Raw genomic sequence first — 23,894 nt, 5'->3', positions numbered from 1 at the left:
ATGTAGGTGTGTCAGTTCATATAATGAAAAGATACCAAAAGAATTAGCTGCGTAAGCTCCCAGGACTTCGGCTTGCGCCAGCAGCACATTTGCAAGTAATCGTGGAACACACACAATATGTTCTTTTTAAATTTACTGCTTGATGTTTCATCGAACTTAAATGAATGGGTGCACACGTATTCTCATGTATTCTGCGTGTGTGGGTTGTTTCGGCTTATTACACTGACATGAGTTACCCATCGAAAGTTGTTTTAACGTAATAGCTTTGTATTTGAGTTTATACTTGTTGACCTAAAACTAAAATTAGTTTAAGTATTTTTGTTTTTAACGGTCATTTGTATTTTTGCACTTTTGCCTCAGTCACAATTTTTACGCGCCAAATTCACACGATAGGCCGAACAGGGTGGAAATATTCGGAATATCGGACTAACGCAACTGAAACGCAGCCATAAGTCAAGCCATTAGCGACTAGGCCCATATGCTTGTAATCTATCTATTGTAGAAAACTAAGTTTTGCCCAAAACTTAATAACTTAACAAAGCCGAATACTCAGATCAGCAAAATTTTCCATCAATGGAAAGTGCCATATATTTGGCTCGGTGATCAGTGTGGCCAGATGTTCATGCTCTACGGTTACACTATTGTGTTTGTTTACAAATAAAAAGAGGTAAAAATTCAACTTTTGTGCGAAAGCAGGCTGAAATGTACTACTTGACAGAGAACGCTCACTGGGAAAGCTCCGCAATATTAGTTGAATCCGTTATTGCGGAACAGAACTGCAATCAACATGTTTTGTTTTCTACTGATATGTATCAATGGTGTTGTTGCCGTGTAGTTGCCATATAAAATGTTTTGCATTTTTGTTGACTTTTCTTGACCAATCCGATAAGTTTTTAAAATTAGCCAATCTTGAAGAAAATGGGATGCAATTATGTTTCAGGTATGACCTTCCTAGCTAGCTAGTAATATCAAATCGAATATCAGAGTAGAGGAAAATGGTTTTCAATCCCTGACGGAGACCGATTAATCCATTGTACACCAAGGGTGTATTTTAATATTCTACCGAAAAAATTGAAAATTTAATAATTTTAGCGCAGGAGAAACGGGTGATTAAATATAGGGGGCTTAAGTGGGTTAAGTTCGTTTCTTCATCGGCATATTTTCGATATATTTTGGAAGGGAGACGGTATATTTCGGTATATTTCTGGGGTCACACTGTTATCGATAAGTCTATTGACATCCACTGTCAACTGTCAAAATTCTTTCTTTTCGTTGAATTTGCGACGGTAGGTGCGTTTTCGTGATAAATTTGTTATTTGCCGAGCCATCCATGCATATTATTGCAAATGAACAATGAAAATGAGTGCCGAATATAGCACTGCAGTGTTTTGTGATATTATGCTGGATTTCCGAAATCGTTTTACTGATTGTCCATGTTTTGTTTACAGCCCGCACAACCAAGCAAAATGAAACTGAACAAGTTTGTGTCGTCGTCGCGCAGGAAGAACCGCAAGCGCCACTTCCAGGCCCCATCGCACATCCGCCGTCGTCTGATGTCCGCACCCCTGTCCAAGGAGCTGCGTCAGAAATACAATGTGCGCTCCATGCCCATTCGCCGCGACGACGAGGTTCAGGTGATCCGTGGCCACTTCAAGGGTAACCAGGTTGGCAAGGTCGTCCAGTCTTACCGCAAGAAGTTCGTCGTCTACATTGAGAAGATCCAGCGCGAGAACGCCAACGGCACCAACGTCTACGTTGGAATCCACCCCAGCAAGGTGCTGATTGTCAAGCTCAAGCTGGACAAGGACCGCAAGGCCATTCTGGATCGTCGCGGCAAGGGACGTCTGGCTGCTCTGGGCAAGGACAAGGGCAAGTACACCGAGGAGACGGCCGCTCAGCCCATGGAGACCGCGTAAATGCCGGAAGCAGTACCGACCACATCTTAAACAATGGGACGTCACTGTTTACAGTTTTTACCATAACGGATAAGTTTATAAAACGAAGCAAACAAATTCGCGAAAAAAACCATTTTGTGGAGTGAAAGGCCGCATTTCTTTAAAATAAAGAATAGTTGTTTTTTCAAATGGACAATCTTTGATTTTTGGATTTGCGTTTTTTTTTTTGTGTTCTGCCTAGCTGGGGAAACTAATATGTTAGTTCTCGTGCATGATTTGGAGCCGTAAACAAGTGAAGAAATATTTATATAATTTTTGTTGTTTTTTTTTTAAGTGTATTCCTTGCTGGTTGGCTTCGGAAGGGATCACCCTTTCATTTTCTTTTTTGCTCTTCTCGGATCCATAGATTAGTAGAGCGTCTAGATTTATAATCAACTATTATTTGTTTAATTGTCTTTAAAAACAACTTTGTTCAGTAGAAGACTGCCCATCAGAAAGCGACTTCATCGGCCTGAAGATCTTAAGGTAAGATTTGGTCCAACACTAAAGGGACTTGCTGTTCGACATATGCATTTTATGGGAAAAAAGGCCTAAAAGCTAGAGCAGATCGATTAGATGAAGCGCAAGGTGGAAGCATCAAGAAGCCATCCAAGAACAAGTCAAAAAAAAAAGGAGGACAGAAACACCAAGAAGAAAAAGTCCAAGAGCAGCCATCATCTTCCTCAGAGAGCGATTTGGAAGACAACCACAGAAGCCATCACAAAGACCAACAATCTAGCGAGCCCCAAAGAAGAAATGGTACCCATCGACCGAGGGAGCCGGAAGACGGCCTCCAATGCCGACAAAATGACAGGAGTCAGCCCAGAGAACGGTCTATAGATCGTTCCGCCAGCGAGGAGAGACGTCGAGAGAGGTATCGCAGGGATCACTCCAGACGATAGGCATACAGTTCTTTATATACTTTGTGTTTTTTCCATTCCCCCGCCAATAAAATATCTGTGTATCAGTTTTATTACTAATCCAAATATCCAAACCGCCACGAGGCCAAATGAACAGGTCAACTGGGACATATGGCCCAAAAGAGTAGTACGGGGGATCGCGTTCCATGCGAAGAATGTCTTGCGATAGCCAAAGGGTTCGCCTGGATGAGCTTAAAAATTCCATACAGACTAGAAATTAAGGTAAGGCATTTCTTTTTATTCGAGGTACTTCGCTATCTCATCTTTTCACTAATCCAAATGCCTGAGAGCAGGAGGAAAATTCCTCCGATGGCGATTTGATTTTCTAAATCAAATATGTACATGCTTTTGAGATTAAATACATAAGTAAGAAAACAAAAACGACTCGCTTCATTTAGAAGAGCGTTTCGAACGCTGCTGATTGGGATTGTACGGCGTGTGACGACTTTCAGCCCGGGACTTGGACTTGCCCTGCTCTTCTTCATCATAGTTATCGCCGCGACGACGACGTTCCTCCTCTTTAATGAATGCCTTGCGCTCGGACGGGAACATTCCGATCGGTTCGCGTACTATATTTGCTTGAGCGCAATATACCTGCGGATTGTAGTCCTCCACCTCATCATCGTCCCAATTCTCGTCCGCTTCAATTTTCTCATGTCTTGTGTCAGCGTGCAGTACAGCCGGTTCGCTGGTTTGATATTGCACAATTATTTTGCGATCCTCACAAGATTTGCAATGTTGCTGTGTGAGGAAAGTTTAGCTGGTGGTTTTTTGTATGAGATTTCTGCGCAGATTACTCACATGAAACTCTGGCTCTGGTACGAGATGTGCATTGTTGAAGGGACACACAAGAAGTTGCACCGTGTCTTTGTGGATCTCACGACATTTTAAAATATGTTGCTGATATTTTCTGCGCAGCATCACATGCTCCTTGTTGTACGGGCAGGCAATCATATCTTTTTCGGCGAGACTTTCCATGATTTGGTTAGAAATTGCGCTTTGAGATCAAAATTACCAAAAATAATTCATAGGCTGGCGCTACACGCAGATAAGTGCTGGAAAACGACAACAGCTCGCGTTTTATTCGATATGAGCCGATCCGAAATAGTTTGAGGAAAAGTGTATATTAAATATTACATTGCTGTAATTCTGCTATCAGACATAAAGGACAGAGTCTGCAAACAAATGGTTTAATCTATTTTGATAGGAATATAAGTAGTAAATTTGCAGCATTACATCGTTTAAGAACATACATCGCATGTACGCCCATCTCTTACGAACGCTGCGGAAATTGTACAGCACCAGATCGTCTTTAATAAACAACACCAACGAAAATTATTTGTAAAATTGACGAAATAGAGATATTATTTAGGCATCCGTGAAGAAATAAACACAAAAGCATCATGGGCAAGGGTTTCAACAATTATATGTGCAAGAAATTCTTCCATCCCGCTTCCAGGGATAATCTGAAGAGGGTAAGTTCTCGGATAGGGCAAACGCCTAATGTTTCATTGAATGATTTCCTGAATTAATCTCTTGGCCCCAGGTGTGGATGGCGGAACAACAAGCCGACGCATACAAAAAGAAACAGGAGGAGCTGCGTAACCAGTATGAGAAGGAACAAAACCTACACGAGAACAAGGCCATGCTCAGCAAGGACAGCAAAGACAAGCTGAGCGTCAATTTCATGTACGAGCCGCCGCCTGGAGTACGCAAGGAGCGCGAAAAGGACGATGACGAGCCGGAGTACAAGTTCGAATGGCAGCGCAAATACAATGCTCCCCGAGAGTCCTACTGCAAGGGCGACACCGAAATCCGGGATCAGCCCTTTGGCATCCAGGTGCGCAACGTGCGCTGTCTCAAGTGCCACAAATGGGGGCACATCAACACGGACAAGGAGTGCAACATGTACAGCATATCCATGAGCGAGGCACGCAAGCTGCATGCCGAATCGGAGGCCACTGACATCATGTCCAAGAACGTGCTCGAGGAACAGATGAAGGAAGATGGTCTGATGATGAAGCGTTCCGCGTTGGAGCTGCAGAGCATTAAGACCATCCAGAAACAGCACCAGTTGGTGCCCAGCGACGAGGAGGATGAGGCCAATGCCAATAAACAGAATCCCGAGCTCATGTTCCTAAAGTCGCTGACCAAAAAGCAGAAGCTAAAGTTGCTCAAAAAGTTAGAAAAGATCGACCGGATGAAGCGCAAGGGGGAGAGCATCAAGAAGCCATCCAAGAAAAAGTCAAAAAAACCAAACGATGACAGAGACTCCAAGAAGAAAAAGTCCAAGAGCAGCCAAAAAGAGCGATCGGCCAGAAAAGAAAGGAAATCTGTAGACAGCGATGGCTCATCATCCTCCACCGATGGCGATTCGGAAGACAACCATAGGAGCCATCACAAAGATCAACAATCTAGGGAGCCGCAAAGAAGAAATGGTACCCATCGTTCGAGGGAGTCTGAAGATGGCCTCCAACGCCGACGGAATGACAGAAGTCAGCGCAGAGAACGGTCTAGAGATCGCTCCCGCTCCGCCAGCGGGGAGAGACGTCGGGAGAGGGATCGCAGGGATTACTCCAGACGATAGTCCTACAGTTCTTCATATACTTTGTGTTTTTTCAATTCCCCCACCAATAAAATATCAGGGAGAATACCCCAGGCATTGGTTAGTAGATGATTTAATGGTTCTCAACATAGGGAGAATTTCGGGTGCAATGAGTTTACAATTAGCTACGCTAAAGCATAATTTGCATCGCAGAAGAGTATAATATAAAGAGTTTCTTAATTATTGGGCGATGCCTACATGCGAGCCAACTGAGCCGTGGTGGTGGAGCCGGCCGAGACGCATAGTTCGGCGCCGTGGTTGCTGCTGCCCTCGCGGGTAACGCTCTTCACGTGGATGTGGCTTTTGAGCATAGCCGCGCGCAGGACGAGCATGCGGGTGTGGCGCTGATACTTCTTGCCCAAGACCAGGGCGCGCTCGAAGGTACTATTGCGCTGATCGGCCTCCTTGGCGTAGAGGATCTTGTTGTGCGAGTCGATGCGGGCCTGAATCTGGCCATCTAGAATCAGCTGCATCACCTCGTTCTCCAGATCACCGACCGATGAGTTGAAGGCCATTGCCATTTTGTGCATGTCGGCCGACATATAGGGACTGAAGTACTGGATCAAGGCGCGATTGCGAATTTTGGTGTAGAGCGTGCTCACATGCGGTGCTATGTACATGTCCACGAGAAGATTGTCGCGAATCTCATCGAGCAGCGTAAGGCACGAGGCGTATTTGCTCTCGTAGAACTTGAAAATAATGTCGCGCAACTGCGGCTCCAGCTCGAGGAACAGCTTGAACGATGTGGAGGCAATCACCAGGCGCTTCAGCTCCGGCCTGTCGAAGGTGGCCAGAGCGCAGAGCCCACCATAGACAGCCACATTGTTGGTGGAGATCATTTCGGGGAACTCGCAATGGTCGAAGTTGGCGTTCAGGAAGTGCTTGGCAGCCACCTTGTATTTCTTCTGCTGTAGTTCGGCCAGGCCGGCGGCGCACTCGAGGCGTGTGTGGACCTGGGCGTTGGCCTCCTTGGATCCCTCGGCAAAGTCCGGAGTGCTCTCCGCCTTCGATATGTAGCTCATGACATGGACCCAGTTCTGCAGATAAATGGAGACCTTGATCACATTCAGACACATGTTCACCACATGCTTGCCGCTGGTGCAGTAGTCCCGGGCCCGGGAGTAGCACTTGAGGGCATTGGTCAGATCGCCGCAGCTCAGATAATGATCGGCCAAGTCGTCGTGGCCGCGCCGAATACTCTCCTTGATCGAGTTCGACTTGTAGTTCTTCAGGTCCGAATCAAGCTTCTCCAGCTTGAGGGCAGCCTTCTTCATCTTGGTGTCCACCCACACAGCGTCATAGGCAAACGAATCCTTCTCGCCAGCGGCCTGGCCTTGGGCCAAGGGTGGCAAAGCGATTGCAGCCGGCACGGCGGCAATGTCCGGCAGAGCAGCGGCTGGCACAGGAGCCAGATCTGCAGCCGGAGCTGGCGGTGCCGGGGCATTGCTAGCGTTCAGGTCGCTCAAACGTTTGTGCAGCAACTGGTAGAGATTAACGTTGTACGTAGTCTGTACATACGTGATGGCCATTTTCAGCGCCTCCACGGCTAGGACGGGGCAAACGTCGGCCACATACATCAGACGGTGGAGACGTACTATGCCATTGTATTGATTGGCATACACCTCCAGGTCGATGCTGGGGTTCTCCACCACAATCTGTTGCTCTTCGTTGTTCTCATTGTCCTCGTTCGGTGGGGCATCCACTTGCATTGGCTCGATGGCGTTCTTTTTGTTTGCAAAAAAAAATATTTCAACATCACTACAATTGTCCAAGAAAAGCTGTAATCTTCATTAATCTTACCTGCATCAATGGCGGCATAGGCAGCACAGGCATTTTGCAACGATTTTCTGTTCAAGCTTAAGAAATTATACTTCACACTTTTAATGCGAAAATTTTTTTATAAAAATTGATTCGCACAAAAAGGGTTTTGCTGTCAGTCTATCGATACCGGTTACGTGCTAGAGATGAGCACAACTATTATCGCTTTTGGATTTCACTTTGCACTACAAGCTTTTTTGATTGAAAAATAATATTTGGAACTTTCACTGTGCTAAATTGACTCAGAAATGAGTGATTACTCATTTAAAATAACCGAATCGAACTGGAATTTAGTTACAGCGACTAAACTATGGCTCAACCTCTAGCTAATGCCACGACCGTTTTCCAACACTATTGGCCGACTGGAAAGAAGAAGACCACGCACTGAATTTCTTCTGTTTGTGAAAATTATAAATATTAGAAAACCAACCATATAGAAGTACAAAGATGTCCAATATAACCGCAGCGGTAATTGCCAACCGCAATAAGAAACATTTTCTGGGCGTGCCTGCGCCCTTGGGTTATGTGGCCGGCGTGGGTCGTGGGTGAGTACCAGGCGCGAGTGGCGGATGAGATTCGTTTACTCAGCGAAATTTGATATTTTAACTATTTGTTTATAATTTGCAGTGCCACTGGCTTCACCACCCGATCGGATATTGGTCCGGCTCGCGATGCCAACGATGTGTCCGATGATCGGCATGCACCGCCAGCAACCAAACGTAAGAAAAAAGATGAAGAGGAGGAGGAGGATGAAGATCTGAACGACTCGAACTATGATGAGTTTAGTGGTTACAGTGGCTCCCTGTTCTCGAAGGACCCCTACGACAAGGACGACGAAGAGGCCGACGCCATCTACGATTCCGTAGAAAAGCGCATGGACGAGAAACGCAAAGAGTATCGCGACCGTCGACTGCGCGAGGACTTGGAGCGCTATCGTCAGGAAAGACCAAAGATTCAGCAGCAGTTTAGCGATCTGAAGCGCTCCCTGTCTGGCGTCACCTCCGAAGAGTGGTCCACCATTCCCGAGGTGGGCGACAGCCGCAATCGGAAGCAGCGAAATGCCAGAGCCGAGAAGTTTACGCCGCTGCCGGACAGCGTTTTGTCCAGAAATTTAGGCGGCGAGTCATCCTCCACACTGGATCCATCCTCTGGCCTGGCGTCCATGGTGCCAGGCGTGGCCACACCGGGCATGCTAACGCCCACTGGGGATTTGGACTTGAGAAAGATTGGTCAGGCTCGTAATACGTTGATGAACGTAAAGCTATCACAGGTTTCAGACTCGGTGACGGGGCAAACAGTGGTGGATCCGAAGGGTTACCTTACCGACTTGCAGAGCATGATTCCCACCTACGGCGGCGACATCAACGACATTAAGAAGGCTCGCCTCTTGCTCAAAAGTGTGAGGGAAACAAATCCCAATCACCCACCGGCCTGGATAGCATCGGCTCGCCTCGAGGAGGTCACCGGAAAAGTGCAGATGGCTCGCAACCTGATAATGAGAGGCTGCGAAATAAATGCCCAGTCAGAAGATCTTTGGCTGGAAGCAGCACGCCTTCAGCCCCCGGACACAGCCAAGGCGGTGATAGCCCAGGCTGCGCGTCACATTCCCACATCCGTGCGCATTTGGATAAAGGCCGCTGATTTGGAAACCGAAACAAAGGCCAAGCGCCGAGTCTTCCGCAAGGCCCTGGAGCATATACCGAACTCTGTGCGTCTGTGGAAGGCGGCCGTCGAGCTGGAGAATCCCGACGATGCCCGTATTCTGCTCTCTCGTGCTGTGGAGTGCTGCAACACTAGCGTCGAGCTCTGGCTGGCCCTGGCCCGCCTCGAGACATACGAAAATGCCCGCAAGGTGCTGAACAAGGCTCGTGAAAATATTCCCACAGATCGACAAATTTGGACAACGGCTGCCAAGCTGGAGGAGGCCAATGGCAACATTCACATGGTGGAAAAGATCGTCGATCGTTCGCTGACCTCCCTCACAGCCAACGGAGTGGAGATCAATCGGGACCATTGGTTCCAAGAGGCCATCGAAGCAGAGAAATCGGGTGCCGTCAATTGTTGCCAGTGCATTGTGAAGGCTGTCATTGGCATTGGTGTGGAGGAAGAGGATCGTAAGCAGACCTGGATCGATGATGCGGAATTTGTGAGTATCCTGCAATAGTTCTGCAATAGAAACAATCTGAATTGTATCCGAAACTCATGTTATTTATCTTTCAGTGCGCCAAGGAGAACGCGTTTGAGTGCGCGCGTGCTGTCTACGCCCATGCCCTGCAAATGTTCCCCTCGAAGAAGAGCATCTGGCTGCGTGCCGCCTACTTTGAGAAGAACCATGGCACACGCGAGTCGCTGGAGGCACTGCTGCAGCGTGCCGTCGCCCACTGTCCCAAGTCAGAGATTCTCTGGCTGATGGGGGCCAAATCAAAGTGGATGGCCGGGGATGTGCCGGCAGCGCGAGGTATTCTTTCGCTGGCTTTCCAGGCGAATCCCAATTCGGAGGATATTTGGCTGGCTGCCGTCAAACTGGAGTCGGAGAATGCGGAGTACGAGCGTGCGCGTCGTCTGCTGGCCAAGGCAAGAGGTTCGGCGCCCACGCCGAGAGTGATGATGAAATCGGCTCGGTTGGAGTGGGCCCTGGAGCGGTTCGACGAGGCGCTGCGTCTACTCGAAGAGGCAGTCGAGGTTTTCCCCGATTTCCCTAAGCTGTGGATGATGAAGGGCCAGATCGAGGAGCAGCAGCGGCGCACGGATGATGCTGCCAACACCTACACACAGGGCCTGAAGAAGTGCCCCACATCGATTCCTCTGTGGGTACTCTCCGCTAATCTGGAGGAACGCAAAGGCGTGCTCACAAAAGCCCGATCCATCCTGGAGAGAGGTCGTCTGCGCAATCCCAAGGTCGCGGTGCTTTGGCTGGAGGCCATACGCGTCGAGCTGCGTGCGGGACTCAAGGAGATTGCCAGCACCATGATGGCACGCGCCCTGCAGGAGTGCCCCAATGCCGGCGAGCTCTGGGCCGAGGCCATTTTCATGGAGACAAAGCCGCAGCGAAAGACAAAGTCCGTGGATGCTCTCAAAAAATGTGAGCACGATCCGCATGTTCTCCTGGCCGTCTCCAAACTGTTTTGGTCGGAGCACAAGTTCTCCAAATGCAGGGATTGGTTCAACCGAACGGTGAGTGTTTTGGAAAAGATTAAACAAGAAAATCCAAACTAATTGAAGACTTATTTCAGGTGAAAATAGATCCAGACTTGGGCGATGCCTGGGCATATTTCTATAAATTCGAATTGCTCCATGGAACAGAGCAGCAACAACAGGAGGTCCTCGATCGTTGTATTTCCGCCGAGCCCACGCACGGCGAGTCCTGGTGTCGTGTCAGCAAAAGTATCCAGAACTGGCAATTCAAAACGCCGGATGCGCTGCGTGCCGTTGTCAAGGAGCTGTCCATACCAACATAACTTTTATTTTTCACTTTATAAATAAATTTGTCTGTGCAGCCTAGAGCCGCATCTCTTTGTAACTCCCAATCTTGCGGCATACGCGCTTAAAGTGCTTCAAGATGAACTCCCAGAGGAAAACGGCGAAACTGGCCGCCGCTCCACAGCCAAAGATGCCCAGGGCATAGCGACACTCTGTGATGCCAATGGACACAAAGCCGCCCATGCCGCTCTCGCATTTCGGCTTCTGCGGTATCCACTTGCGATCCTCGCGGTTCATCAAGCTGACCTCCCGTTGCCAGCGTAATCTTTGTGGAAGAAATCGTATCAGAATCAAAGCACTGTCCAAGCACAGTCGATAACACTCAGCGCCACTCACTGCCTTCGCATAAGTTCCTTGTAGGGGAAGTTCTTCCTTGTGGGAATCGCCAACATCGGGAGCTGGAACGGCTCCAGCTCCATCAGGCCGCACTTCTCCGGCTCACTGAATGTATCGCTGACAATTTGATAGCCCGCCTGAAGCTCCACCTGATAGGCAAACAGACCCGTGCGCATCCTTTCCATCCCCAGGGTGGGTCGCATATAAACATGATCGCCCTTGGAGGCGATCTTCCTATTGTATAGATTCTTTGTCACCGGGTCCGTGGACTCTGTGAAGTAGATCTTGTTATATTGAGTGTCCTGGACACCGATCTCCAACGGCGATTGGCCCAGATCAGCCAGCGATCTGATCGAATCCGAGGGACTCTGCAGCAGTGCCACAATGTTTGCGGAGAACGAGGTAAACAAAAAGAGAGCCGCCACAAAGGTGGTGAACACAATGATCCTTGCCGATCGATTGCGTACCTCCACATAGAACCCCTGCTGGCACATGGCCCCCCAGACAAAGTTCGCCGTGTCCATGTAGGCCATGTCGTGGGTGTGCGGCGAGAAGAGCAGCTCCACCACTAGCACTACTGTCGTAATGATCAGCAGACATATTATGGACACCCAGACATCGTTCTCGAAGGGCATGGCAAAGATATTCGCCACTGCCGACAGTGGTGGCTGCCGGAACATGATACCAGCCCGCACTCTAAATGTCTCCGCCACAAAATCGCAAAGGGCAATCCGATCCAGGCGCATAAAGATCGCCAGCTGGGCCAGGTCCAGTTCGTAGCGCTGAAAGCGACCCATGAGACCATCAAAGGAGCCATTCGCCTGTCGCCAGCCATAGTTGACGGTCTGATAGGTGTTGTAACTGGAAAATAGATCGACCCTCGAATTAAAACGACCCGAAATTGGGTTCTAGAAAGCAGAAACCACCTGACATTCAATCGGTTGGCCAGCTCCAACATTAGACGATGATTGACTTTCGATATGGTGTCGATATGACGCAGTGACAGATCCTCAATGTTGGTGAACTGATCCGGAAAGGCAATCACAATGGCCGTGTTGAAGACAATCCCCTCCAGATCCTGCCTGTACGTGATGGCCGAACCAAAGTGCTGCAGGGCATGAATCATGTGCCCCGCACGACGTAGGTGCTGTCCCACCAACGTTTGTTTCGGGGGCTTCGACGCAGCGACTTTGTAAACGTCTATGAGGCTGGCTGAAAAGGAGCCCCCATCGTAGCTGAGGTGGAGCACCCTCAGCTCGCTGTCGGGGGGGATGAATATTTCGGGATCGTCCAGTAGGTCGATGTCCCTTAGATCTTCGGTGAGCAGCAGCCAGAATCGATTGGTCGTGAAGTAGTTATGCTCCGTGGCGGCCGACCACCGGAGCAGGTTCTGGGAACACGTGCTGCCAAACTCCAGGAGCAGGATGCCCAGCTTGTACTGCAGCTTGGGGAGCAGAAACGATGTCTCCCAGTGGGTGGAGTTGTTGGCGTGGAAACTCTGCGGCGGTGGGGCCACGCTCAATTCGTCCAGGGCAACGACATGTCGAAGGTCCCGCAGCGAGTCCTCCGTACTGACCTGCACATAGAAGTTGTTGAGGTTGAAGTGGCGCCACAGCATCCGAAGGCGTGCATCAGCTGGAAGGGTCGAAAAAAGCAAGGACGCAGGAAGGACATAAATTTCCACGAAAAACACGTTGCATGCAAGGAGGGGTTAATTCACCAATGTCCGTGTGACAAACGACCAGCATCAGACTGTGAACGCCATGGTGGCGATAGTAAGCGACTAGCATATCCGGCAACTGATTGCCCCATGGTGTAGTTCCCGGAGCCGCTCCCTCGCGGGGATATCTCGAACGGATGCCGCTGTCCGGCCAGCTGCCACTGACATTGACAACCGCCAGCAACAGCGGGAGAAGGAGGCGCCAGCGAATAAGTTGAACCTTCATCACTTCGAATATTAACGAGTTTCTGTTCCGCGTTTCGTGTCCTCTGCTTTTTGCATTTCCCTTACGGAATTTTTTCGCAGGTCACCAGCTGGCAAATGGCTTTTATAGCCAAAAGACATTCGACCGTAATTGCATTCGAGAATTGCATTAAAATTATGCATTGATTGCAGTTCACTACACTCGCATCGTGGAGTCGTCCTGCTGGCTGTCATCACGTTGGAGCCAGCAATCTTCTTGGCCAATTTCTGGACAAGTGCAATTGGTCATCGATGGCGTTTAATTGGTCCCGAGCAAGTGGCGCACAAATTGACGTTCGGCAAAGTGCGGACAAAGTCAATTACGTGTCAATTGCGAGCGGAGAAAGGAGAAAGCAGAACGGACAAGGTTGCCCCAGAAAGCGGATGAGCACTCGCTCGTGTTGTTAGTTGTGTCTTTAGTTCAATGGTGCGGTTGGTGCGGTTGGAAGTGGAAAGTTTTCCTGCGACTAGTGGCCAATACTGTTTCAAAGTAAGCGATGTCATTAGCCCGAGAGATGGGAGTATTTATGGATTATTTCTAGTGCTCGTACTTTTCTTTTCAGGCGACTTTTTTCGAACTGCAATGATTAGAAGGAAGCTGAAATGTTTAATTTTTGTGGTCGTTCCCAAGAAAGCAAAAAAAATGTACGCTGTTTGATTCACAACGGAATGCATAAAAAAAGAAAAACAATTTGCATGTCTTGGGCATGAGGAGGCATATGCATCTGAAACCTTTTCGTATTACGCTTCCACTTTATTCTGCAAGAGTTCCCTCTGTTCTTATGAACTTTTTGTATTTGTATTTCCGCTCTTGAAAGCATTTTCTCTCTCGAGTTGATGCTGAGAATCGGTTAAAAAGCACGAATTTCAGCCTGGAAGGCATATGCATTAAGAAGCAATTAAGAAAATTGAATCGAAAAAAAGACAACACCGAAAAGAAATAACAAATTTGACCAGACTTGGGGGCTATATGCATACATATGTATGTACATACATACATATGTACATGGTATATGCGAGACAGCAGGAAAAGTAACAAGGAAAATGGGTATTAGCCTGATGTCACAGGCCAATATGGCAACAACAACAAAAAAAACATGCTAAAAGACACGCCCACACACACAGACACATACACACGCACATAGAGAGATAGAGAAGGATATGGTGCCGACATTAACACAATTACAATCTGAACATGTGTTAGTCTCTCCTAAGACATGCGTTGACTATAAAGAAAAATCCAATTAAAAGTGATAAAAGTTATTGAAGCGTTGCTCTCCTCTGCACAGGGCACAGGGCCAAAACAGGGAAACAAAAAAGAAGAAGGCAAACAGCAACGGCAACGGCAAAAACAAATGGCCGAAATGCGGTGGGCGGTGTGAGGGGGGGAGTGGCCATCGAGTGGGGGTCATACTACGAAAATGGCCGTACAAAGTGGATGCCATTAGTGGCATGATATAACGCTGATTGCAACACCAGATTATCGCACACAGATTTCGGGTGTGGCGAGTGACAGACAGGCGGCAAGGACAAATCAGCTTGTCCCCGTTCTCCCCCGCTTTCTATCGGTATAATCATTCTATAGAAAGCTTGGACCAACTTTCTACACTTTGAGAACATTTTTCAAATCAATTGAAGCCTGAAAGGAATCGCAAATTGAGTTATCGGATAATAAAGATAGGAAGCTGTGCTTCGTTGCGGGAGGCGTATACTTAATTTTTGGACAAATGATATATAAGGAATGATAATTGAGAAAATCTTCATTAATTGGAATAAGTTTTGAAGGGAAGACTGAGTGGTTCCCTGCCCAAACGATGGTAATTTTAATCCTATTTTTCTAAAACAACAGTCGTCACTTTGCAGAAAATTTTTAATAAAATTATGTACTTTAAATGTTTCCCCTTTGAACTTTAAGCCCCATCTAAAAAACCTTCTCTCTCTCTCTCTCTCTCTCCGTGTCAGTGCAGTAAGTAATTTTTCCAGCGCTTAATGGTGTCAGGCTATTAATCATCTCTGCCATGCTCTTGGACGTCCGCCTGTCATGTTCAACTACTTTTATAATTTTCACACTGTGTTTTGTTCGCCTGGTCACTTCATTTTTTACTTTAGTATTATTTGCGCTTTTCCCTTTCCCTTATCCTTGCCCATCCCCCTCGCATGAATTGGGTGGGTGGTTTCTCCACCATCAACCCCTCCATGGCGATGTTTGTTTGGTTTATTGAGCGTAAATTAATGCAAATCTATGGATAGGAGGCAGCTCTTCTCTTTTATTTGCACATTCGGTTCTGGTTTTGGGTTGGGTTGGTTTGTGTTGGGGGAGGGGCTTTTTATCCTTTGAAGACATTGTATCGGTCCATTGCAATTATCGGAGATCTTTCGCTTGACTGCACAACTTTGTGGCAGGATGTGTGTGTGTGTGTGTGTGTGTGTGGGTGTGTGTGGATTTGCATAAGGCACAAAACACGGAACAGAAAGCCTTTGACAATTAGTGTGTGTATATGTATATTTATAGAACTCTTGTATCCTTTGTGGTGGGCTCTCTGGGTCCCTTTTTTTTTGTATTCCCGAGCTAAGCTAAATTGAAGTGTGTGCTGAATGTTTATTATGCAACCACAATGTGCTACTTTGTGCTGCTACCTTTTGGCTTTCACGCCTTTGAAATACATTTAATCCATCATTGCACAGGCACACACACATCCTGCATGGACCTGGCCTAGCCCTTGGCCAGGACTGACTACGAATACGGCTTTATTGACTCCCGTTTTCAATTTGCCTGAACATCCGACGACCCCGAGCACCGACACAGAGAAGAGACCTGTTGAAAAGGTGCAAAATCGTTTACCTTTTGCCCTCCCTTTGTCCTCCCACTCTCTGCTGGGCAAACACACGCTTAGGCAGCCTTATCAATCAAAGGTATCTTTCAGCACACACACGCCCCCAAATACACACACCGACACACACATATGTTATTAATATGACCCCATTTATCAAAAGGAGGGGGCGAACAGGAGAGAAATGGTCCCTGAATGCGATGTCTGATCAAGTCAAATTCGAATTAAATTGTGTGCCTCCTTATTTCTGCTGTGTCTTCCACATTCAAGGGAGTGTATCTTTTTATTCGCCTTTGTCGTGTGAGGAAATCGTGTGAGTAGGTGCCAAAACCAATTTAAGTTGAATGCTTCTTCTGTCCAGGTGCTGTCCAAGTGGCTGGCTAATGAAATGGACGTCTGATGTATCGAACAGGCAATTAATATTGATTCGAAACTCATAAATTTGCTGGATAATTTATGGCGTGTGGAGAGATACACATACATACATAGATAAATCTATACAGAGAGATGTCTTCAAATGAGTTTCTCAGATAATGATTTCAGCTGAAAGGCGAAGAAGATGGGATGTCATGATTGTCACATCATCATGGGTACATTCTTCCTCGATAGACAATGAATGTGGTCTCTTGTTAGATGTTCAATACTATTTGTGTTTTAGAAGAGTTTACCTCCGCAGAAAATGCAAGTGTGTTCTCTCACATAATCCCCTTAAGAGTTGGGGATATTTTTCACTTTCATCCTGGTGTTTCCTGTTGCGTCTTATGATTTTGGCATTATACATCATTACCATCATTGGAGCACTAGGAGTCCAGGCGTAGCTGGGCACTGCCATGCACACTCCTATCCTGTATTCTGTATATTCAAAATATACTTTAAAATCTAACAACTCTTATGAAAACGTTGTTTTACTATTAAATTGTATTTTGTCTTTTACTTTGCGGAGCGCAGAACAAAACCAACATTAACAGAAATTAAGAGCACTTTAAAATTCCTGCAAAATAGTGATTTTATAGAGATAATAGTCAAGTGTCCATATTATTTTTCGCATGACTGTAGTGAGCTTCTGATGGAGAAACTGGAATGGAATATCCCTTAACGTTAAAGCATTTAGTCTTTATCAATTTGTAAGTTTGTAGATTCTATATTATTATTATTTTAGTCGATGATTCGCAGTTAATTGTTAATTATATAAATATATCGATTGGCCTAAGGATAGTAATTCACTAGGTTTCTGGCCTTGCAAATCTAAAAGTTACGTACACGTGTTCCTCGCTCAACAAAAAGATGTACCATCGATGGCGTTTTCAATGGAACATTTTCTTTCATTTGGATAATCCTCCATTCTTGCTTGGCACCTTAGCAGACAGCACCATCAGGGGGGAACAGTGTGGGGGAAAGGAAAGGAAATAACATAAAGCTCAATATGTCAAAGTTCGTCGGCCATTGACATTAATTAATGGAATGTAAAATAAACGTCGGAGAGGCGGCAGCAACAGCAGGAAACGCAGCGAAAGCGAAACGAAAAGGCACAGATAGTCAGGCAATTAGGCGCGAAGGACAAGGGGGAGGACGAGGACGAGGACGGGGACAAGGATGAGGATGAGGATTGTACCGGTAGCCGGATACTTTTGGCTCTGAGATGGGTATCGCGGGTATAATTTGTGAAAATTGATGATTTGTTTAGATTTACGAATGAGCGAACAAAACGGTCCAAATTGGCACGTAGCAAGGCCGAAAGGAAATTCGCACACAAAAGAAAACGACGCCGTTTCATTGGACCATGAGGATGGAAGGAAGACAGCTTCAAGGTACTTACTAATTGATTTGATATAGATAAATGAGCGAAGCGGGAGCTATACGTAGGTGGCGCCAGAGATAATGATTAATGATTAATTTTCTATGACTTCACGGCAGAGCGGTTCCCAGGCGTTTCATGTCCCACTTACTAATTACGTGATGTCCATGGAGACAGAGACAGAAAGAGAGAGAGCGAGAGAGAGAAGAGAGGCAGTCAACACTTGAATTTTCGAATCCTGGGGCGGCCATCAGCCTTAATTACTTGTTGATTATAAATTATAGGCAATGGAGCTTCAAATGTAGGTAGGAGATGGATCCGAGCCCTGATTAAATAACTTCATTAGCAGACAGTTGTCTGCAGTTGGGAGCACATAAATGGCACTTGATTGTTGGTGTTTGTTGGAGGATAGAGTAGGAGTGCTCCAACGGCTGTTCTGGGTAATTAGATCCCGCCCGAGAGCCGTGTGGATCGTGAGAGTGGGCTAACAGTGGACTGTAACTGTGGGGGGCAAAGGCTGTTAAAGAGGAGAGCGTTAACAGACGGTTAACCTGAGATGCCAACAGTGCTGTTGTCCTGTTAGAGCTGCTGCCCTGAACAGTTGGCTATCCTGGCGCAAGGACCATGACTTCATCATTCTATGTTTGGGTAGGCAGAAACTGATTGAAGGCATGCTGGAAATACCAACACATCTGGTAAATAGATCTTAGCAGAATTACGGATAAAAATTACGAGTATTACCGATGCATGTACAAAATTCAACATTCTATCGGGTATTTCCCTAGACCACTCCAACAGTCCATCTCTGTATACTGTAATCTACAGAAAGTGCCTCGAACCAATTAAGATCGACTGAATGACGCTAACGTAGGAATAGACGACACACTCCGACACTTGGAGCGCGTAGATAAGGGCACAAAAAGTGGCAAGATTTCGATTATATTAAGTATTTTTCATTAATTACCCTTATGGGGCCAGCCCCGCCAGCCCATTGTGATATGGCCGAAAAGACCTATTTAAAGATGCCACCAGACCATTCCATTTGTCAAAATCGAAATGAAGAGCGTCCGTTTAACATTGGTGCTGATTGGTCTGGTGGTGGTTCAGGCTGCTTGGGCCCGAGTCCCCTATCCGGAGGTGGAGCTGCCGCCGATCGTCCAGGAGGATGAGATCTACGAGCGCGCCGTTTATGTGGCACCCCAGCCGGAAGGACGTGCAGCCGGTGAGTGGGAGGAATACACTGCTTAGGGAAGAGCAGCAGCACTAACTAGGCTATTTATCCTATCCTATAGCCTGCAGTGTCGCCATTCGCGGGGCCCTGCCCAGCCCCCAGCCCGTCTACCTGAAGACTGACTCCGAGGATTTCTATCCCTTCAACGATGTTGGCGTCATGGAATTCAATGCGGGCGACTCATTCCAGCTCTGGTGTCCTGGTGCATTTAACACCCACTCCGAGACTCTGTTGACGGCCAAGTGCGTGAGTGGATCCACCTTCAGTGTGGACGGCAAAGATTTCGAGTTCAAGGATCTCTACTGCAAAGCCTGGCCGGGCTTCAAGGCCATCAAATCGGGCGCCACCTGCAATGGCGGCGTGGTCATTCGCGTCGGCTTCGAGATCACCTCCACGCGCTTTGCCGAACAGATGCAGATCTGCTTCAACGAGGAGGAGGAGGTGACTCGCTACACCCGCCACAAGCTGGAGCCCGGCAGCAACTACTACGAGACGGGCGTGGCCCGCATCACTTTCCAGACGGCCGGCTACTTTGATGGCAAGAATGTGGACAAGCTCTACACGCAGGTCACTCAGATGGAGACCATCAACAAGGATCTGGGCGGCGATGCCGACCAGTACTTTGACACCGCCACGAATGTCTTCCTGGCCCGTGGCCATCTCGGAGCTAAGGCCGATTTTGACTATGCTCCCGAGCAGCGTGCCACCTTCCTGTTCATCAATGCCGCTCCCCAGTGGCAGACCTTCAATGCCGGCAACTGGGCTCGCGTTGAGGACGGCCTCCGTGCCTGGGTGTCAAAGAACAAGATGAACGTGAACTGCTACACCGGTGTCTGGGGCGTCACCACTCTGCCCAACAAGGACGGTGTAGAGACACCGCTCTATCTCGCACGCGATGCCAACAACAATGGTTTGATCCCAGTTCCCAAGCTGTACTTCCGCGTCGTCATCGAGCCCTCGACCCATCGTGGCATCGTCTTTGTCGGTGTGAACAATCCTCATCTGTCCGAGGAGCAGATCAAGCGCGACTACGTCCTGTGCGATGATGTCAGCGACCAGGTGACGTACATCAACTGGAAGAAGGATGACATCAAGACTGGCTGGTCGTATGCCTGCGAGGTGGCTGACTTCCTCAAGACCGTCAAGCATCTGCCCGCCCTGACGGCCAAGGGCGGACTCCTGGTCTAGACGATTGAAGAATAAAGCGCAAAAACAATTCAGAAGAGTATTTTTTGCTTAAATAGCTGCTACTATAGACTGCGCCATTCAAGAGTAGACCTCTGTCATGTCAGAATGATTCTCATCCTGATCACCCTGTTACAGCCCCCTGTTACGATCTCTCGATCTCTCGGCCCAATACGCTTCAAACGCCCAATGTGTACCGACTATATACATATATCATCACCCGACTTTTCATTCATTGGAGCACTCCCACGACCACAAAATTATCCACCCTCGCAGAAACGGTTTTATCTCAGACGTAAAAATTTATATTAATTACTAATAATAAGAATGCGACACAATTATAGAGACGATAGCTTCGATTTTGGGACATAATGCTATCGATCCACTCTAAATTCCCAAAGATATTCGTATAGACCGACGGCAGTTCAATGTGGCCGCAACCGATGCGATAGCTGACAATACCATACACTATGTCATCGTCGATCATTGGACCGCCCAGGTCACCGCCACAGGGATTTATGTCACGGTGATCCATATTACCGGCACACATCATCTCGTCCGTAAAGACATTCAACATCAGTTCGCAAGCCACGTGGCTATATAGCGTAACCGTGATCTGTGTGATGTCCGATGCCAATGGACCGCCCTAAGCAAAAGACAGAACTCGTGTTGTAGATAAAATATCCATGGGTATGGATAATGCTCACGTGGAAGAGTCGACCCCAGCCAAGGACTGTGTACTTATTACCCAGTTTGGGCTCTTCTGTGGGTAACCTCATCACAGCTATATATTGATTGTCCGTGGGCAATGGTTCAACCAGCTTCAATAGCGCCAAATCGTTGGTGTTGTATATGGTGAAGTTTTCATGAATTAAAATTTTCGCAACTGGTGCATGGACATTCTTATGCCTGAAATACTTGAGCCTGTTGGGCGCCCCAGCCACAATAAGGATGTCCCTGCTCGAAAGCATGAGCCTCTGACTGCTGCTGGTCGAGGAAGAGTATTAGTTTCTGTGGCACTTTTGGGTGCCTAACCCTTTATACGCACTCTATGAGGCAGTGTGCGCTGGTCATGATGAATGTGAGGGATATAATGACTCCGCCACAGAAGTGATTATCCCCATAGTATCTGAAGGGCGTTCTCGTTCGCAGGGAGACCACATATCTGGCTAAGATGCTTGTTTTATTGTCAATCGTAGGTTCCGATAATCGTTTGACCCTTACATCAGTTATGCCCGCATCGGAAGCCAGTAGAATCAGGCAGGGAAGGATAATAAAATCCGACAGGTTTCGATTGTTCATGACAAGTTTTGACGTATTTAATAGACTGCTTTGACAAATCATAGGAGGACAGGGAGAATGATTTAATTACACCAGCAAGCCACTCACAGCGAACTGTGGCAAATGATCGACCTTCTTGCGGAACTCGGCGACGTCGCAGGCATAGGAATAACCGGCAGAGATGTCAGTCTTCTTCCAGCTGAGCCAGCTGATCCTGTCACTGACATCCTCGCACAGAATGTAGTCGCGCTTGATCTCGTCCAGACTCAGATGGGGATTGTTGACGCCGACCAGGACAATGCCCTTCTTGGTCGAGGGCTCGATGACCACGCGGAAGTACAGCTTGGGCACGGGAATCAGACCATTGCCGTTGTTATCGTGGGCCAAGTACAGGCCGGTCTGCTTGCCATCCTTGTTGGGCAGAGTGGTGACACCCCAGACACCGGTCCAGCACTCCACATGCTTCTTCTCCTTGGACACCCAGGCGCGGACGCCGTCCTCAACGCGAGCCCAGTTGCCGGCATTGAAGGTCTGCCACTGGGGAGCGGCATTGATGAACAGGAATGTGGCACGCTGCTCGGGAGCATAGACAAAATCGGCCTTGGCACCCATGTGACCACGGGCCAAGAACACATTCTTGGCCGAATCAAAGTAGCGGGCCGAATCCATGTCCAGTTCCTTGTCGATGGTTTCCTTCTGCGTGACCTGGGTGTAGAGCTTGTCCACGTTCTTGCCGGCAAAGTAGCCGCCAGCGCCGAAGGTGATGCGATCCACGCCCGTGGCGTAGTAGTTGTTTCCGGGTGCCAGAGTGTGGTAGACATAGCGGGTGACCTCCTCGTCTTCGTTGAAGCACACCTCGTACTCCGTGGCGAAACGGCCGCCGTCCAACTCGAAGCCCACGCGGATGAGAGTGGTGCCTCCATTGCAGCTGGATCCCGACTTCTTGCCCACAAAAGCTGGCCAGGAGCTGCACTTGATGTCGGACACATCGTGGTCCTTATCGCCGATCCTGAAGGTGGTTCCCTCCACGCACTTGGCCGTCACCGACTTGCCGGACAGGGGAGAGGCCAGGCTGCTGGTGCAGTGGAACTCAATAGTCTTGTCCTTTTCTACATCGACAACGCCGGTGTCAGAATAGCCAAAGAAATCGGAGGTACCCGGCTTTATAAGCAGGGGCTGAGGATCCTTCAGCTCGGACCCACGGATCTTGATAGAACATCCAGCTAAATGGGGGGTATGGATCTCAGTAATTCTGCTTGGCATTTGTGTTTTGTCCAGTCTTACCGGCTCTACCTTCGATGTCTCCATTTAGGGGAACGGGAAGAGGCAATTCCCATGACAGATCCTTCTCCTGTTGGAGGATCCTCGCCTGGCCACAGGCCAAGATCACAGCACTCAAGACAATCAACGCTAAACCCTTCATAATTCGCTTTCGCTACTGACTGGGCCCAAGGCAGGCCCAGGCGCTTTTAAAGCCCACCACCGATGCCTGATTAGATTCCCCTGATTGCGGTCATGTTTCTGGGCAGATATCGCCGGGCTGGTATGTCTCTTGGGTCCCCCAATGTGTGGCTGGCTGCTACTACCCTTAAGTACCAATCTGGCGATGCTACTGATTAGTTCACGTGTTTCGCGTGCCCTAAACGAGTTACGGGTACGAGTACTTCTTCCCGCGCATTATCATTTAATTAGTTTGGCGAAATCACGAAAAAACTTAGCCATGATTAGACCAGTTCCATTGAGTGGGCCGACTAAATGAAGTGCTACCGGGATAGAGCTACGTACGAGAGTACGTCACGTGCCCCTCACGTTTCCCTTTGATTTGAACCGTTGAAGAATCGTTCCATCTATCTTTTGTTTTTGCACAAATATCAATGGTTTATTCTTTTTCTTCGGTTTACAGATACACGTTTATTGGTTAGTTAGGTGTTTTTGTGTGTGTTTTGGCGCAACTGTACTTAAGATTACTTGTGTATGTGTATGTTTGTATGTGTGTATGTATGTATGTACAACGGCTACAGATATGATTATTGTTTTTGTTTTCTGATATCATTTTCGAGTTTCCTGCAGAGCTCTATATATACACCGTACATATTCTTAAACATTTTTAAACATTTATTGGCCAACTTTAATTGGAAGTTAAATCAGATAAGTTCTTTATTATTATGAATTATTATTGTTGCAGTTACTTTATTTTTGGATTCTTGTTATAATACTTTCAAAGCTTCCCTTCCCGATCTGGGAATCTTTGTACAAAATATATCTATGGTACGATCGGTAGAGAGCACAAACAATGATATATCATATATGTATGTATGTATGTATGTTGGTAAGTTTTCTTTTTGGGGAGCTCTCATCTACGCAATTATATTGGTTTCTGATCGTACTATTTGGCTTGAATAATATTGTTATTTTGGAAACATATACATACATAGTTATATTTATTTACATCAATTCTTTTGGGTATTTTTATAGTTTTTGCTATAAGCTCTCTCTTAGATCTTGAGCCTTGATC

The 23,894-nt window shown here is 47.5% G+C and overlaps 9 protein-coding genes across 9 annotated transcripts; 4 read left to right on the top strand and 5 right to left on the bottom strand.

The window, feature by feature from the left end:
• The first annotated feature begins 1,466 nt into the window (after positions 1-1,466).
• Positions 1,467-1,916, top strand: LOC113566473 (60S ribosomal protein L26). Its single transcript, XM_026992215.1, has one exon. It carries the CDS (start codon positions 1,467-1,469, stop codon positions 1,914-1,916), a length of 450 nt encoding a protein of 149 aa, XP_026848016.1.
• A 1,155-nt stretch (positions 1,917-3,071) lies between these two features.
• Positions 3,072-3,831, bottom strand: LOC113566472 (gametocyte-specific factor 1 homolog). The gene is made up of 2 exons (XM_026992211.1): positions 3,656-3,831; positions 3,072-3,595 (listed from the first exon to the last, which is right to left on the bottom strand). The coding sequence occupies exons 1-2, from the start codon at positions 3,806-3,808 to the stop codon at positions 3,245-3,247; spliced, it is 504 nt and encodes a 167-aa protein (XP_026848012.1). The 5' UTR covers positions 3,809-3,831; the 3' UTR covers positions 3,072-3,244.
• A 345-nt stretch (positions 3,832-4,176) lies between these two features.
• On the top strand, positions 4,177-5,526 carry LOC6601515 (corepressor interacting with RBPJ 1). Its single transcript, XM_002026541.2, has 2 exons — positions 4,177-4,329; positions 4,401-5,526. Exons 1-2 carry the CDS (start codon positions 4,258-4,260, stop codon positions 5,439-5,441), a joined length of 1,113 nt encoding a protein of 370 aa, XP_002026577.1. The 5' UTR covers positions 4,177-4,257; the 3' UTR covers positions 5,442-5,526.
• Positions 5,517-7,323, bottom strand: LOC6601514 (COP9 signalosome complex subunit 1b). The gene is made up of 2 exons (XM_002026540.2): positions 7,260-7,323; positions 5,517-7,183 (listed from the first exon to the last, which is right to left on the bottom strand). Exons 1-2 carry the CDS (start codon positions 7,290-7,292, stop codon positions 5,654-5,656), a joined length of 1,563 nt encoding a protein of 520 aa, XP_002026576.1. The 5' UTR covers positions 7,293-7,323; the 3' UTR covers positions 5,517-5,653.
• Positions 7,324-7,709: 386 nt separating this feature from the next.
• LOC6601513 (pre-mRNA-processing factor 6) lies at positions 7,710-10,797 on the top strand. Its single transcript, XM_026992210.1, has 4 exons — positions 7,710-7,822; positions 7,905-9,423; positions 9,498-10,451; positions 10,511-10,797. The coding sequence occupies exons 1-4, from the start codon at positions 7,725-7,727 to the stop codon at positions 10,733-10,735; spliced, it is 2,796 nt and encodes a 931-aa protein (XP_026848011.1). The 5' UTR covers positions 7,710-7,724; the 3' UTR covers positions 10,736-10,797.
• On the bottom strand, positions 10,721-13,039 carry LOC6601512. Its single transcript, XM_026992172.1, has 4 exons — positions 12,814-13,039; positions 12,020-12,728; positions 11,094-11,954; positions 10,721-11,022 (listed from the first exon to the last, which is right to left on the bottom strand). Exons 1-4 carry the CDS (start codon positions 13,037-13,039, stop codon positions 10,776-10,778), a joined length of 2,043 nt encoding a protein of 680 aa, XP_026847973.1. The 3' UTR covers positions 10,721-10,775.
• A 5,699-nt stretch (positions 13,040-18,738) lies between these two features.
• LOC6601511 lies at positions 18,739-20,133 on the top strand. Its single transcript, XM_002026537.2, has 2 exons — positions 18,739-18,904; positions 18,975-20,133. The coding sequence occupies exons 1-2, from the start codon at positions 18,739-18,741 to the stop codon at positions 20,099-20,101; spliced, it is 1,293 nt and encodes a 430-aa protein (XP_002026573.1). The 3' UTR covers positions 20,102-20,133.
• Positions 20,134-20,387: 254 nt separating this feature from the next.
• On the bottom strand, positions 20,388-21,461 carry LOC6601510 (mite allergen Eur m 3). Its single transcript, XM_002026536.2, has 3 exons — positions 21,147-21,461; positions 20,806-21,082; positions 20,388-20,744 (listed from the first exon to the last, which is right to left on the bottom strand). Exons 1-3 carry the CDS (start codon positions 21,440-21,442, stop codon positions 20,388-20,390), a joined length of 930 nt encoding a protein of 309 aa, XP_002026572.2. The 5' UTR covers positions 21,443-21,461.
• LOC6601509 lies at positions 21,387-22,817 on the bottom strand. The gene is made up of 2 exons (XM_002026535.2): positions 22,664-22,817; positions 21,387-22,602 (listed from the first exon to the last, which is right to left on the bottom strand). Exons 1-2 carry the CDS (start codon positions 22,800-22,802, stop codon positions 21,467-21,469), a joined length of 1,275 nt encoding a protein of 424 aa, XP_002026571.1. The 5' UTR covers positions 22,803-22,817; the 3' UTR covers positions 21,387-21,466.
• Positions 22,818-23,894: the final 1,077 nt, after the last annotated feature.

The sequence above is a fragment of the Drosophila persimilis genome, unplaced genomic scaffold (assembly GCF_003286085.1).
Source record: "Drosophila persimilis strain 14011-0111.01,24,50 unplaced genomic scaffold, DperRS2 tig00000715-arrow-arrow-pilon, whole genome shotgun sequence".
NCBI lineage: Eukaryota > Metazoa > Arthropoda > Insecta > Diptera > Drosophilidae > Drosophila > Drosophila persimilis.
This window is presented reverse-complemented; position numbering and strand designations above follow the sequence as displayed.

Excerpts from the sequence above, each read along its gene's own strand:
- LOC113566473 (XM_026992215.1), top strand. The coding sequence starts at position 1,467 with ATGAAACTGAACAAGTTTGTGTCGTCGTCGCGCAGGAAGAACCGCAAG.
- LOC113566472 (XM_026992211.1), bottom strand. The coding sequence starts at position 3,808 with ATGATTGCCTGCCCGTACAACAAGGAGCATGTGATGCTGCGCAGAAAA. Across the intron at positions 3,596-3,655 it reads TACCAGAGCCAGAGTTTCAT|CAACATTGCAAATCTTGTGA; the intron begins GTGAGTAATCTG and ends TTCCTCACACAG.
- LOC6601515 (XM_002026541.2), top strand. The coding sequence starts at position 4,258 with ATGGGCAAGGGTTTCAACAATTATATGTGCAAGAAATTCTTCCATCCC. Across the intron at positions 4,330-4,400 it reads CCAGGGATAATCTGAAGAGG|GTGTGGATGGCGGAACAACA; the intron begins GTAAGTTCTCGG and ends TCTTGGCCCCAG.
- LOC6601514 (XM_002026540.2), bottom strand. The coding sequence starts at position 7,292 with ATGCCTGTGCTGCCTATGCCGCCATTGATGCAG. Across the intron at positions 7,184-7,259 it reads CTATGCCGCCATTGATGCAG|AACGCCATCGAGCCAATGCA; the intron begins GTAAGATTAATG and ends GCAAACAAAAAG.
- LOC6601513 (XM_026992210.1), top strand. The coding sequence starts at position 7,725 with ATGTCCAATATAACCGCAGCGGTAATTGCCAACCGCAATAAGAAACAT. Across the intron at positions 7,823-7,904 it reads GTGGCCGGCGTGGGTCGTGG|TGCCACTGGCTTCACCACCC; the intron begins GTGAGTACCAGG and ends TATAATTTGCAG. Across the intron at positions 9,424-9,497 it reads GGATCGATGATGCGGAATTT|TGCGCCAAGGAGAACGCGTT; the intron begins GTGAGTATCCTG and ends TTTATCTTTCAG.
- LOC6601512 (XM_026992172.1), bottom strand. The coding sequence starts at position 13,039 with ATGAAGGTTCAACTTATTCGCTGGCGCCTCCTTCTCCCGCTGTTGCTG. Across the intron at positions 12,729-12,813 it reads CGTTTGTCACACGGACATTG|CTGATGCACGCCTTCGGATG; the intron begins GTGAATTAACCC and ends CGACCCTTCCAG. Across the intron at positions 11,023-11,093 it reads AAGGAACTTATGCGAAGGCA|ATTACGCTGGCAACGGGAGG; the intron begins GTGAGTGGCGCT and ends TCTTCCACAAAG.
- LOC6601511 (XM_002026537.2), top strand. The coding sequence starts at position 18,739 with ATGAAGAGCGTCCGTTTAACATTGGTGCTGATTGGTCTGGTGGTGGTT. Across the intron at positions 18,905-18,974 it reads GCCGGAAGGACGTGCAGCCG|CCTGCAGTGTCGCCATTCGC; the intron begins GTGAGTGGGAGG and ends CCTATCCTATAG.
- LOC6601510 (XM_002026536.2), bottom strand. The coding sequence starts at position 21,442 with ATGATTTGTCAAAGCAGTCTATTAAATACGTCAAAACTTGTCATGAAC. Across the intron at positions 21,083-21,146 it reads AGCGCACACTGCCTCATAGA|CAGTCAGAGGCTCATGCTTT; the intron begins GTGCGTATAAAG and ends CTCGACCAGCAG. Across the intron at positions 20,745-20,805 it reads GCTGGGGTCGACTCTTCCAC|GGCGGTCCATTGGCATCGGA; the intron begins GTGAGCATTATC and ends TCTTTTGCTTAG.
- LOC6601509 (XM_002026535.2), bottom strand. The coding sequence starts at position 22,802 with ATGAAGGGTTTAGCGTTGATTGTCTTGAGTGCTGTGATCTTGGCCTGT. Across the intron at positions 22,603-22,663 it reads AGACATCGAAGGTAGAGCCG|CTGGATGTTCTATCAAGATC; the intron begins GTAAGACTGGAC and ends CCCCCCATTTAG.